Source organism: Grammomys surdaster, unplaced genomic scaffold (assembly GCF_004785775.1).
Source record: "Grammomys surdaster isolate TR1022 unplaced genomic scaffold, NIH_TR_1.0 372, whole genome shotgun sequence".
Taxonomy (NCBI): domain Eukaryota; kingdom Metazoa; phylum Chordata; class Mammalia; order Rodentia; family Muridae; genus Grammomys; species Grammomys surdaster.
This window is the reverse complement of record NW_021604791.1, coordinates 9,348,455-9,362,796: the sequence shown is the minus strand read 5'-3', so window position 1 is coordinate 9,362,796 and position 14,342 is coordinate 9,348,455. Positions and strand designations below refer to the sequence as shown.

Sequence of the window (14,342 nt, the reverse complement as noted above, 5' to 3'; positions counted from 1 at the left end):
AGATCGAGCTGCTGTTGCTGATTCGTTTTGTGTTGGTTATTGGACTGGATTGCTGATATCCTGACAACAAAGATTGGAATTGCCCCAAAGAACTACTTCTAAACAGGTCTACAACCCCCCTTTCCTATTATCCTTCTTTCTCCACTATCTCTGGTTGGTGGGCTAGAAGGGAGGTTGAAGTGTTTAAGAACCCCAAATCAAGTACGTCTTGAAAAATCTAAGCTTACAGTTGGGGGCCACCACAACATGAGGAGCTGTATTAAAGTGTCACGGCATTAGGAAGGTTGAGAACCACTGGGTTAGAGGCTATGCAGATGTAGGAAATAAAAGAGAAGACAAGACTAAACTCTGCTAATGGGTTTACTGGATTGACTGGGTTGACACTGTGACACTGTTGACTAAGAAAATGAATTTTGGAGCACATGTTTGTGAAGAAATATTATGATTTTTCGGTTCCAGCATAACCATGCAGATTTGGGCAACTGGAGTTGAGGATGTGATCCTAGAATCTGAGTGGGAGACTGGGTCTTGTCATTTGTAGAGCTGACATCTCTCATGAGCTGACTGTTGGAGCAATAGAGCCCACATTTGCTAGGACATTACATCATCTACCCCGCAAAAGCTGTTTCAGTCTCATGCCTGTTTCCTGCCTCTGCCTCCCAAGGGTTGGGCTGACAGTATGTGCCCGTGTGCCCAATTTATACAGTGCTGTGGTTTGTACCCAGGGGTTTGTACATGGTGAGCAAATACTCCACCAACAGAGCTCTGTCTCCCGGCCTTGAAAGGTGCCATGGATCAATGTTTACTTTTCTTTGGTGTGCTCCTCAGGATCTGAGAGATCTTGATCAGAATATGGTGGTGATGGCGAACTATCTACATTTGAGAATTCCAGGTCTCGCAGGGAGTAGCGCCAGTCTACTGCCTCATACTGGGGTCCTATGTCATCATATATAATTGTACCTAGAGTCTCATGATGTAATAGCTTACGTCCTGGGGGTTGGGGCCATGTTGATATAGTCCCAGGGTCAGGGGAGCTAGGGTCATTTTCCAGATGAGTCTCATACACACAAGGGTCTAGACCAGAAGTGAGAGTGTTCCCAAGGTGAGCTTCCTGCGCTTCACATTTCTCTAGAATCCTTTGTGATGTGATGTCCTCAACACTTTCTGCTGATGTCACACTGTCCTCGTATTCCCCCAAGTTCCTGCTTGGGAGGGGATAGCTGGCCCCACCATTCTCCACAGATGCCTGTTCTTCAACCAAGCTCCGTGTGTCCTCAGAACCCTCAGAACTAAGGGTAAACAAAGAGCCCTCATCGGAATCAGACTCGTAGTTGGTCACCAAGTCATAATGACGGTCAAAAGGAGCATCTCTTTCCACAGGCTCCTCAGTAGCAGGGGTGACATAATGGCCACTGCCCCATCTTGGCATAAGCGAGGGTGGGTCATTGTATAGGACCTCACTGTAGACATGGGAAAGTCTTTCCTTAGCATCAGCTTCCTGGAAGCCTGGCTGCTGTGTGGCCAGCTCCCTAATGGAATTGTTCACGTGCCTTTCCTCAGAAGATTCCACCTGTGAGCCCATGGCTCCCAAAGGTTCAGGGCACCCCTTTCCCATACTCTCTTCAGCCTCTTGAGTGTGTGTATGTGCTAGAGGTTTGGAGAAGGAATTCACAACATCTCTTGGCTGTGACGGGTAGAATTCATCCTGCCCACTATTGGTAGAGCTGGTGAAAGTTCCCAGAGGGCTAGTGATGGAAGACCTATCCATCACATTATCAATGAGAGAATATCCTGGAGCCACCATGTCATAATGTGATTCTTCAAGAACAGCATGGTCATCCCGCACTGGTGAAATTGGCTTGTGAGCATCAGCGTTTGGAAGTCCATGGAGCGCAGAATGGGCTACGTGGCCATTTGGAAACATGTCACCATCTTCACTTCTTGACTCACTGCTGTCCTCAAATTGCTCTGGGCTCTGCTGACTACCGAGGTCCATTCCATTGCTTCCCAGCATACGTTCTGATAGGACAGCACCGCGTGGGATTGGCTCTGTCATCCAGGAAGGGTTCTGGTTCTCAGAAAGATTTAGGTGGTGGGTAGTTTGGTGTAGATCTGTCCCTTGGTGTTGGGCACCTTCAATGTTGTCATGGAAGCCCTCGTTTGAGTAGGCATTATCTGAGCCATGCCTTTTGTTCAAGCGTCTTTGTTGCCGTAATTGTAATTGTAATCGTAATCGGTCCATATAGGGCCTTGCGAAAACCCCCATCCAGAAAGCTACCACAAACGTGATGAGCACTGACAGGCAGATGGCCAAGGCAAGGTCTGGGGGTTTGTGACCATCTCTGCCAATGACATGTTCATCCTGGGAGTCTCTGAGTTCTGTCAGGGATTGTGGCCACATCCCTTTGAGATCACCAGAACCAACCTGTGCCTCCTTCCCCAGAGTAGAAAGGTGCATGTCCATTCCTGCCTGGGGCCACTCTGCTTTGCTCTGGACAAGGCTTTTCAAGTGACTTGGAGGAGAGCGAGGAAGATGTGTATCCCTGGAAATTCTGATATGAGGAGTCTCCACATATGGCTTCTCCTTCTCTGCAAGAGGGAGATAGAAAAACACACTGATGAGATGTTGGAATGTCCCCAGGCTTTCAGAACTTTTGTGAACCCTCCTTAATCTCTATCTAGCTATATTTCAGATGAAAAGTAATTTTGTTCATTCATGTATTTATTTATGTATTCATGTATTCATGCATTCATTCATTCATTCATTCATGCATTCATTCATTCTTGTTCAATGCCCACAGTGTGCATAGGGCTCTATATACATTTTTATAAGATTGTGAGACATAAGCCTGCTACTCATGGGCCCAGGAGGTTGTTTCTGGCTTCCTGCATGACTGATGCCCATAGAGGAAGAAGCAGGATAAGAGGACTTCTCCTTCCTCCACTCTCTCAACTATTTTGCACTTGCTAGAACATTTTATTAACCCTATATAGCACCTGCCTTATCCTCGTGCCTTATTTGCTATAGGCTTGTAGTAGTATTAGTATTATAACTTTTCCCCAGTTCTGATAAACAGTAAAATATCCAGCTTTGTCTTCTACGCTCAGAATGCCAATCCTGGCTGGGCACTTCCTCTGCTCTTCATGAATGTCTTCTAATCCATAGCTATGGTCTGCTCTAATGACAGACCCAGATAGGTCAGAGTCAAGGGTTTTTTGTCTGTCATAAATCTAGTTTTCAGGATAGTTAGTGTAACAGGGGGATAAACCCTTCCCAGTTTGTCCTGCCTCCGTGGTATAATCTGCTCAAGGGAAAGGGATGAGAATCAGATCAAAGGAAACTTTACTTCTTAAATCTGTGTGCATGTGTTCTGTACACAGAGGCCAGACTGTAGAGGTTAGTAGGCATTTGGGATAATGTTTCAGACTTTAAAGCCATTTCTTTAATCAAGCATTAAGAATTGGGATGAACTTGTGATATTCTAGAAGCTTCTAGGCAAAATTTCTTTTCTAGCTAAAGAACTGGTTCATTTGAGTGTTTCTTTGACCCTGTGAAGAAAACCATCAGAAGCCAAGGGAAACAGGGATTATCCTGTGACCCAGCCCTGTGCTGACTGGGGCGGTGTGGTGGTTTGAAAGAAAATGACTGCCATAGGTTCATAGAGAGTGGCACTCTTAGGAGGTGTGTCCTTGTTGAAGGAAGTGTGTCACTGGGGGCAGGATGAGCTCTCAGATGCTCAAGCCAGGCCCAGTGTGGCATTCTGTTCTTGCTGCCTACTAGAACTCTCAGCAACTTCCCCAGCACCTTGTCTGTCTGCACACCAACATGGTTCCCACCTTAATGATAATTGACTGTAAACCAACCCCAGTGAAATGCTTTCCATCGTCAGAGTTGCTGAGGTCATGGTGTCTCTTCAGAACAATAGAACGATGACTAAGACAGGTAGGTATCAGCATCCTTGCCCTTTCTAGAGACTGTCACTACATTTAAGGAGACCGCCTTCTTATATTCACTCCCCAGGTCAAAATGAAACCATATCAGAAAGAAAGAAAAAGGGAATGCCTCTTGCTTACCCACAGACACGTTGCAGACGGCATTCCACATTTCCCTCCAGGATGCGGAGGTGATGTTCTGGAAGCTGGTGTTGCTCTCACCACATTGCCACGGGTTATCAGCCAAGCCAAGTTCCAGGTGGGGCAATTCTAGAGCAATGGTCACGATTGGCATAAGAGTGGTCAGTGCATTGTTTCTGAGGTCTACCACCTGAAACGAAACAAATTAGGTCAGTCTGTGCACAGGACAGTAAGGTAAAAATGCGTATTATACATATGGAGTTCTACAGAGATATGTCTATCTGTATAAAGGCAAAAGCAATACAAACTCAGGCCTAGTAGCGAATTCAGTGAAGACTGGGCTTAAAACTCTGCTCTGTCCACAAAGCCTCTGCAGTCTTGACACTTGTGTACTGTCTAGGATCCCACCTCCTAGCACTTCTGCATGTGTTAGATGCCTGTAAAAGTTCTCCAGACATCCAGACATTCCATCTTCTTTGTTTCTTATGAGTTATTACCTATGGTAAAACCCAAACTCACATGCTGTTACCGTTCAGAATGGTATCCAGGCCAGGAATTTTTCCAAAATACCATCATCTTGGAAATATCAGAGGATGGTTACTGACGAGGCTGTGGAACCCAGGAGAACTGTGGCTCATGTACTATCTCAGGTAGGAGCACATGGTTCTTTGTGTATTTGTGTCTGGCTGTTCAGTAACTACAAGATGACTCATTTCTCCTGTAGAGATATAAATGTGTGCAGAACCAGGGGGCAGAAGTGATTCAGTGGCTCAAGTGCCAGGGCAGGGTGTGCTGAAGCTGTACACCACAGTGTGTGACACAGCAGGGAAAATTATTTTAGGTATGACTGTGGCTAGTGCTATACTGGTGTACTGTATGCCAAGAATTCTGCTGAGTGATATATATATATATATTCAATCTCAGTGTCTCCCAACAACTTCCATAGTTCCCCTTTTACACAGAGGAAGAAGTTCAGCTAAGCCACACAGTGGATTCCACACAGAACTTAGTCAGTAAAAGGGTCTGGGTCAGCACAGGTACTCAGTAAAGAATGCATATTATAAATCTAGTGTGGTAGTACATGCTTGTAATCCCAGCACTGAGGAGGTCCTGACAGGAGGATCAGGAGATAAAGGTTAAATAGTCTGAGACCATCCTGAGCTCTGTAAGACTCTGCCTCAAACAACAAGAGTGGAGATTTCCACAGGATTAGAGGACAGAATTTCAATGTTTTCTGGCCTCGTAGCTTTGTGTCTTCATGTCAAAACAACTCTCTATGAGCTACCACATTAGTCTGAAGGAGACATTTGGAAATTCTCAGGTGGTGACAGCTGAACAGAAGATCAGCAAACAGAGAATGCCAGCCTTGCTTTATCAAAAGAGGACAGGTACGACAACTAGAAAGGTCATGCATTGCCAAGGTCAACAATTTCTCTCCTGTCCACCAAGAATGGCCAAAAATCCACTATATGATCCAGGCTGGCTTCAAGTTCATGCCAATCCCCTCCCTCAACCTCTGACCAAGGCCAATTTTTAAATAAGCATCTTAGATTATACACATTCTTGAGATGAGGGAAGCCAAACAACCAAACTTCATCATGAACAAAAATCACTAGGAATAGAGTTGAGTTCTTCAGGAACTTGATGAGGGTGACTTTCCTGTGTTGAGCAGCTATTTGGTCTTGATGCTCATTGGAAGGCTCCTGAGCTTGAGGCTCATGGGAGGCAGGGGTCAGGACAAGGTAGAAAAGCACTTTGCTTGGGCCTGGCATTGCCCAGGGTCAAAAGCTACTCTCATGGGTGCCTGGTCTCAGCATCATACTGAGTTATCATGTTCTTTGAGCAGACATTTTCTGTTTAGTGTATTTTTGTGTCTTAGTATTTTTTTTTTAAATTACAAATCATGGCACTGAAAGCCAGTCTGGAGGAAAGGAAATGAATGAAATAATGCAGAAAGAGTAATTTCTGAGAAAAGACAAAAATGGAATTTTAACTTAGCAAAAGAAATCCCTGCCCTGCAGCATTTGAAAGGTACATATATTCCAGGAAGGCTGGGATCCGGGCAGTGTATTACAGCACAAATCACCGTGTCGGAGATAAGATTAAGAAAAGAAAAGCTAATTTGAAACGTCAGCGAAACTTATTTCATCCCATTGAAGTATGCTGATGGATTTATGTTTTGAAAATCTATTTGGCTTCTGGGAAGGTATCCCCACAGGAAGCCTAACATAACAGGGCAAATGTGAAATTCATCTTCCGGAGGGGAGAAGCCAACCAATGTGATATGCAGCTTCCTGGTACCAAACATCTTCATCACAGCCCACTGCCAACCACACACAAGGGAATGCCACGCACAGGACTGGGAGAAGATTCCCAGTTCTGGCTAGTTGTGGATTATGGCTTTTTTCCCAACATGCTCAGAGCTGATTTATAGCTTGCCTAGTCTAATTTTTTAAAAACTTTGAGCTTCGGAGACTCATAAAGCACAATAAAATGCACAGGAGGGAACATACAGGACAAATTCCACATATAGATGTGCCCATAACCAGTACACACCAGTTATGGCTTCTTCACAATCTGCCAGTCTCTTGCCATTGAAGAAGGGAGCACCGCCAAGTAAGTGGGGAGCACTGCCAAATGAATGAGGAGCACAGCCAAGTGAGTGGGGAGCACAGCCAAGGGAAGGGGGGCTTTTCCACTCTAATAACTTCCATGGCAGGCAGAAGCCAAAGTGGTTCTCCATAATCCTACCTTCTGGCATTCAGGCTCTTAGGTGATTTCTTCCCTCCAGGGTAGGTGAAAAGTTTGATCTGGTTTCTAGCCAATTATCACCAGCAGCAACAAAGGGATGCTGCTTTCATGATGACACTCCGTAAAGTAGAGATGCTTTTCTTACAGAGTGCAGAGAATGTCAGAGAGATGACTGCCTCCATAGAAAGATGGTATATCATGGACAGCCTGATGGAGAACGCTTCAGGGCAGAATCCTGAGGGGAGACTTAACCCAACAGCTGAAAAGGAACTGAGCCCTCAGTCCAACCTCCCAATAAGGAAGCAAGCCCTAACCACTGTGCTTAGGTAGCTGTTCTTCACCAGTAAGACTTCCAGGTGTGACTCCAGCCACGACACTGGTGAAGTATCTTGAGTGACCATAATAAGTTGGAGCCCCCCACCCCCCAGCTAAGCTATGTCTGAATCCCTGCCCCATAGACATTGCCAGGTGATCTATGTGTGCCGTTTTAGCTCCGAAACTATGGTAAATCCTGATACACCAATAGACAATGAATGAATCTACACTGGAGTGTTCCTATTACCCATCCCTGTGTTTATTCAACAGGTGTTTTAAAATGCGCCCAGCTTAGCTCTAGGAAACAAAATGAGGTACAATGTGTGCTCTGCAGGTATGTGACGACCCTTTGGTGTTAGCAAGGAAGGGGCTAGGCATGGACAACAACCCATGCTCAAATTCTGCTGGCACCAGTGTAGTGAGGAAACATGCAGCCATGTCGAAGGCTTCTGAAAAGAGAGACTAAGGAAAACTCCCTGGAGGAAGTGACGTTCAACCAAAGCTGGAAGGACGCATAGCCCTAGGTCTTCTGGGTAAGGAGGAGGAGCAAGTGGGGGTAGGAGAGACCCAAAGTGCAAGCAGGCAGGACAGTAATACTCGAGGTGACAGCAGCTTGAAATGAGGCTGGAGAGGCAGGCAGGGGTCAGGCTCTGGCTGTAAAGTCTCGGAAGGGTTCTAAGCAACAGGAGCAACCCTGTTAGAGCTGTGTACTGGAGAACGGTTTATAATCACCCCAGGTGGTGTGCTAAGTGCTTCATACACAGTTAAGCTCCTTCTTATAGGGAACCATTATACAGATGGGAGACTGAGGCACAGAGACACTGGAGCTTGCTTGTGATGAGGTTGTGAGTCTAGGCTAGATTCCAGGCAGTGAGGCCCCGCCCCCACCTCGTCTCTGCTCCCTCAGTCTGTCTTCCACAAGGAGCGTTCAGGGAGCCATGGTGGTTGCAAAGGAGCGGTGGAAGCTTATCTTTAATAGTACTTTGTATAATGCTGGGGGACGATCTACGGTCTCTGTCCAGGCTGCCTAATATGGCAGCCAGTAGCCACATGTGACCACGGAGCTATAAAACACACAATAGAGATCAAGGGCTATGTTTGAAAAATGGAATGTAAAAATATCACCTCGATAATTTTATATTAATTATTCGGGTAGAAGATAATTTCATGTTGCCCCATGATGAACGCCAGAGGTGTTTGGAGTAACGCGTGGCGTGTGGTGAGTTGTGCACACATGTGAACTGTTACCACTGTTGTTTTTACTGCCCAAGTGTGAAAACTACAGGGTCATGGCCAGCAGCTGCCAATATGGTCCTGAGCTGGTAACATCTCAGCATTGGCCACAGTGACTCAGAAAGACCTTCCAAAGGCTCCAGTTTGTGCAAGAGTCCTGGCAGAGCCTAGGCAGGTGGCATCGGTTCTTTGTTTGTTTGCCTGTTTAAGACAGTGTCTCATTCTGTAACCCTGGCTGGCCTGGAACTTCCTATGTAGACCAGGCTGCCTTCAAACTCTTAAAGAACACATTTAATTCTTTGCCAACTGGTTGAATTTCATTTGATTTTGATTTGGTAAATAATATAACAATTTCTTTCTTTTTCCTTCCTTCCTTTCTTTCTTTCTTCCTTCCTTCCTTCCTTCCTTCCTTCCTTCCTTCCTTCCTTCCTCCTTCCTTGTCTCCCTTTCTCCCTCTTACTCTTTCTTTCTTTCTTCCTTTCTTTCTTTCTTTCTTTCTTTCTTTCTTTCTTTCTTTCTTTCTTTCTTTCTTTCTTTTTTCTTTCTTTCTTTTTAGACAGTGTCTCTTCTAAGCCTGCTGGCCTTGAACTTGGTATGCAGCTGAGAATGATCTTGGACTTAACGATCCTCCTGCTTCTACCCCTACCCAGAATACAACTGTGTGCTGGAGATTGAACCTAGGGCCCAAGGCATTCTGGGCAGGCACCTTATGAACACAGCCATATTCAGCCTAACATGTGACTTCTTGCTGCTGAGAATTCTTATTAAGTTCATGTCCGTTGTTGCGATCTTTAATTTTTGAGCAGTAGACTTCAGTTGTTTCAGGACGTCTTAAATAGACTCACACACTTTAAAAAGCCAGTACCCCTGTACAAGGAGACACTCTCAAAAAGGAAACAGCCCTCTAATCTAGTCAACCACAACCCTGTATATTTAAGACGGTTGCAAGATAGATTTTAGAACCTGTAAGTTTTTGAGCCCTTTGAAGGCTTCTGGGTGAACCGTGCGGATCTTGTTACTCTTTAAATAGATGCTCTCCAGCTGCCGGCAGCCACGAAAATCAGACAGCCCAATGTGAACTATCCTGTTGAATGACAGGTCCAGACTCTGCAATGACTTCAGCTTCCACAGTCCTGCGAAAAGGAAAAGCAGATTAAAACCTAAACTGGTGTCATTTGCTGCTGCGTGGCTTGTGGTGAAAACTGGAGGTATTAATGGCTCTCGAGTGGGAAGTTGTCAGAGTGCATTAACACTGGGAAAAAAAAAATAAGTGGTTTTGAGAGAAACCAGGGCCAATTAGCATGTGAACTTATTGAACAGGAAGGAAAAAAAGTAGTATATAAAGTCAAAGTAGTATAGACTTATTAATCGCAATGTTCTTGGTGGGATACACATTACAAGCATATGTAGGTATGTATTTCGAGTAGTCAGAGATAAGGAGGTGAATCAAATTATTAATAGCCATTATAGTCTGGTGTAAGATGGTTGAGGGAGGGGGGGAGAGGAGTATGGAAAAAGTTCTCTTTCAACTTTATGTACATTGGTTCTTTCTTTCAAATGATCACGTACTATTTTTTATCACATGCTCACTAATTAATTTATTTACCTCTTATATATTTGTATGTTTATGGCACATGCAGAAGGCAGAGGATTACTATCAGGAGTTATCCTCTTCTTCCACCATGGGGGGGCCCCAGGATTTGAACTCAGATCATCAGGCTTGGCAGCAGGCACCTTTTTTTACCTGATGAGCTGTCTCACTAGTTAGTGTGTGCTCTTTTTAGCTAAGAATCAATTTAAAAAAAAAAATCAAACCATGATTAAGCGAGGTAAATAACAGATATTTGTTAATTAACTGTGAGTAAAACCAAATGATATCCCTATGTTAGCACTGGAAAAAGTTACCCAGAGGCTTTATTACTATATAAATGAAGTCTTCCAAGTTTAAAGTTTTCTTATTCAGTTTTTAAAGCTTTTTAAAAATAAAAGGCCCTCATTGTGTATATTCATTTTACACGGTCCTGTATTATATGAGAATATTTTCTGTGTAAGTGTATACTGTATGTTGAATATCCACCCCCTATCCCTCCCCATTTGTACCATTTGTTCTGTTGGAGTGTTCTTGTAGGTGTTTTTTTTTCTATTTTATTGGGTTCTTATACTTCTACCTCCTTTCCAACCTTTATTCCACCCTAGTTCCTTCCAACCCTCCAACACTAGGTAGGAGAGAAAGAAGGTTAGGAAGACAAGTGGGCGTAGAGCCCTTCAGACTACTTCCTGCTGATTAGGGATGTTGAGCTTCTTGGGGCCATTCCAGTCTTCATTGGAATTCTCCAACTTCTTCCTCTCTCTCATCTCTTTGCTCAGCACCACTTGACAAACCCCAACAGCAGGGACCATGAGCAGGGGGAGCAGCAGGCTCCACAGGCTCTCTCAGGGCTCTCCCATTACACCCTCTCCAGAGTCCCCAGAATAAACTATCTGCAGCTGGCAAAAATCACGCCCTTGCTAGTGCACGTGACAAATCCTAATCACTTGCTGTGAAGCAGCCTCTTAGCCCACACCTGGGATTAGAACAACAACATACAGAACATATTTTGGGTTTTTAAACAAATCAAAATCTCACTGCCGGTTCTGATTCTACTTCCACGCCTCACACATACACGCCTTTGTTTTTAGCCGTATCCATTCTTCTAACTGTGTATCATTGGTATTATGACTATTTTTAAATATTCTTACATTTCTTTAAAGGTAAAGAGATGACAGATAGGCCTTGCTTTCCAGCGCAAGAATCAGTTGGAGATGTAGCCTCTGCCTTCCTGTTTCACTTTGTTCTGGGAAGTACACAGAAGTTCCCGTTGGCACTGAGAAGTCAGACAAAGAACGAGGTGCCAGTCACAGCAGCCTTGCAAACTTAATTCCCAGATGGGTCTCCCAGGGAGGTGCTTGCAATTTCAAGTTTCTTTGGCGCTGTTCTCAAACGTCAGTCTTTAACGTCTGTGTAACAGATCAAGTTGGTTCGGTTCCAGAGGATTTATTTCCTGCCTACTGTCTACACGGTATTGATGACAAGACTGATTATGAAGAGAGAGGGTAACGTAACTGAAATACGTAGCCCGGCTTTGCTACTTTGTGGGTTCTTCTTCTCTCCACTCTTTATCACCCCCCACCCAGTGTCACCTGCATTCATAAAGTAGGAGAGAAAGGTTTGGGGAGAGAGAGAGAGAGAGAGAGAGAGAGAGAGAGAGAGAGAGAGAGAGAGAGAGAGAGAGAGAGAGATTGGTCAAGAAAACTATATCAAAAAGTGGCGAGAGAGAGCGAGCCCAAGCTGATATTACTTAGCATACATGTGTGTGAAACACTATATTACTTTGTAAACATCTGTGCCTGGACTCCTTGTGTGGTGCCCACTGTCCTAAGATGCCAGTGCCCCTTCTCCCAACTGTTTCCAATTGTTCACTCAGCTCTTTCTCTGCTCTACCACAAGTGCCAAGAGGCATTCACATGGAGGCTGAGGAGAGGCTAGTTGTCAGCAACCTCTAGAGTTGAACACAACCTCTAAAGAAGACACATTTCTTCCTGCAGAGGATAATATCTAAATGTGCAAACATATGGGACTGAGAGGAGCGTGTAAAGCAGCGCTGGGAAGAGTACCACAGGTTCTCTGACATTTCTTGTGTTTGTCTGGCCTATTTAGAAATGTTAATTCATGCTTCCTAAAATATCCCAATGCTTAACTGAACTGAGGAAGTTTCTAGGAGCTCAGTCGAGGAAGAGGTTTGAAGGGCAGGAAAACAATGATTTGAAGGTTCTGCTGAACTGTCTACTCTTTTTCCTTTTTCTTTTTTTCAAGACAAGGTTTCTCTGTGTAGCCCTGGTTATCCTGGAACTTGCTCTGTAGACCAGGCTGGCCTTGAACTCAGAGGTCTACCTGCCTCTGACTCCTGAGTGCTGGGATTAAAGGCGTGCACCATCCCAGCCCAGCTAATTGGACACTTTTTTTATACTCTAAGTACTTCAAAATTCTTTCACTTTCAATGTTCACAGAGTCCTGGGGTTTCTTGCCATGTACAAACAAAACACCAAGGCAAGAACTTTCCCAGTGACAGGGTAGAAGAATCTGGGTCAAAACTCAGATCTCTTCACTATTCATGACCCTGTATCTGTGCCTCAAACCTGTACACAACAACAAAACAGACATGAGCAGATACTAAAAGAACTCGAATGTAGAGACAGAACTCTCTAAGAACTCACTGGTGTCTTAGTCACTGTTCGATGGCTGTGAAGAGACACCATGATCAAGGCAACTCTTATAAAAGAAAGCATTAAACTGGAGGCTTGCTTATAGTTTTAGAGGATTAGTCTTTCAGTATCATGTCAGGGAGCATGGCAGCGTGCATGCCAGCATAGTGCTAGCTGACAGGATCTATAGTCAGAGAGAAACTGGGTCTGGCAGGGGCTTTTCAAACCTCAAATACCACTTCCAGGACACAATTCCTCCAACAGGGCCACACCTCCTAATCCTTTCAAATAGTGCCACTCCCTGGAGACCCAACATTCAAATATATGAGCCTATGGGCCATTCTTAGTCAACCCACCACATTCTACTCCTCAGTCCCCATAGGTTTATAGTCATATCATAGTGCAAAACTGCATTCAGTCCAACTTCAAAATCTCCATGGTCTGTCAGTCTCAGTACTGCTTCAAAGTCCAAAATTCAAAGTCTCTTCTGAGACTCATGGCAATCTCTTAACTGTACACCCCTGTAAAATCAAAATTAAAAGTCAGATCACGTACTTCTAGCATACAATGGCACGGGATATACACCACCATTCCAAAAGAGAGGAAAGGGAGGATAGTGAGGAAATACTGGACCAAAGCAAGACCTAAAACAAACCCAGCAAACTCCAAACTCTGCATGTCCATGGCTGATGTCATGTCAAAAGGCTCCCCAGATCTCTAACTTCTCTCATCTTGGTTGACTGCAGCACACTTCTTTCTCTTGGGCTGGTTCCACTTCCTGTTGGCAGCTCTCCTCAGCGAGTATCCCACTACTCTGGCATCTCCAGCATCTTGGGGTCTCCAGTGCAATCCAGGCTTTGTTTTCACAGCCTCACCTAGTCTCTGGGCCTCCACACAGGGACACGCCTGACACACGCCTGGCTTTAGCAGCATACCTTAGCTGCAGAGGAAGACTCCACAACTGCTCTCTTGTATTCTTGACTCTTAAAGCCAGAACCACGTGGCTAAAACTAACAAGTTCTGCTACTTGATGGGGATTTAGCTTGGTCCCTTGGCCAATTACATCTGCAACAGCTTCCAGTTGTGAATGGATTCACTCACTGCCTAAACTTTTCTTTAATTCTTTTTCACAGCTTGGAAGCTGAGCTGAGTGGAGTCTTGACTTGAGGTCACTACTCTCTCTATTACATTTAGCATCAGAGTTTTCTTTAAACTTTTCATCTCCTTGTGCATGGATTTATCTCCATTACCTTTCTGGTGTTCCCTTTCTCCTCAAAGTGGACATTTTGCATTTCTCCTTGTCCCACCTGCTCCTTTTTCACTGCAGATCTGTGTGAGAGTCATCACTAGTAACCATGCAACACAGTCGATACCAGGCTGTCTTGAAATCTTTTCTGCCAATGTCATTAATCCAAAATGCTGCAGTTTAGCCTAAGGCAGGTTTGGTTTTATTTATTTATTATTTTTTTGGACAAGGGCAGCAAGCAGCCACATGCTTGCCAAAATACCACAAGAACGGTCTCCAAGCTACTTATTAACATTCACAGTTCCCCAGCACTGTCTTCCATGTTCCTGATAGGATTGTCCATTAGGCCCCATTAGAGTGTCCAGTTGCCTTTCTAGTCCAAAGTCCCAAAGTCTTCCATATTCCTTCAACAAACAGCATGGTCAGTTCTGTTACAGCAATCCCCCAGGGTTCCTGATACCAACTTCTGTCTTATTTTAGT

The 14,342-nt window shown here is 44.5% G+C and overlaps 1 protein-coding gene across 1 annotated transcript in view; it reads right to left on the bottom strand.

Moving 5' to 3' along the window:
- Positions 1-802: 802 nt before the first annotated feature.
- Lrrc66 (leucine rich repeat containing 66) overlaps positions 803-14,342 on the bottom strand; it is a 26,275-nt gene continuing 12,735 nt past the window's right edge. Inside the window, exons 2-4 of the mRNA XM_028780789.1 lie at positions 9,337-9,506; positions 4,075-4,264; positions 803-2,589 (exon numbers count right to left, since the gene is read on the bottom strand). Of these exons, the coding sequence (XP_028636622.1) occupies positions 803-2,589; positions 4,075-4,264; positions 9,337-9,506 (2,147 nt within the window). The remainder of the gene's footprint in view (positions 2,590-4,074; positions 4,265-9,336; positions 9,507-14,342) is intronic.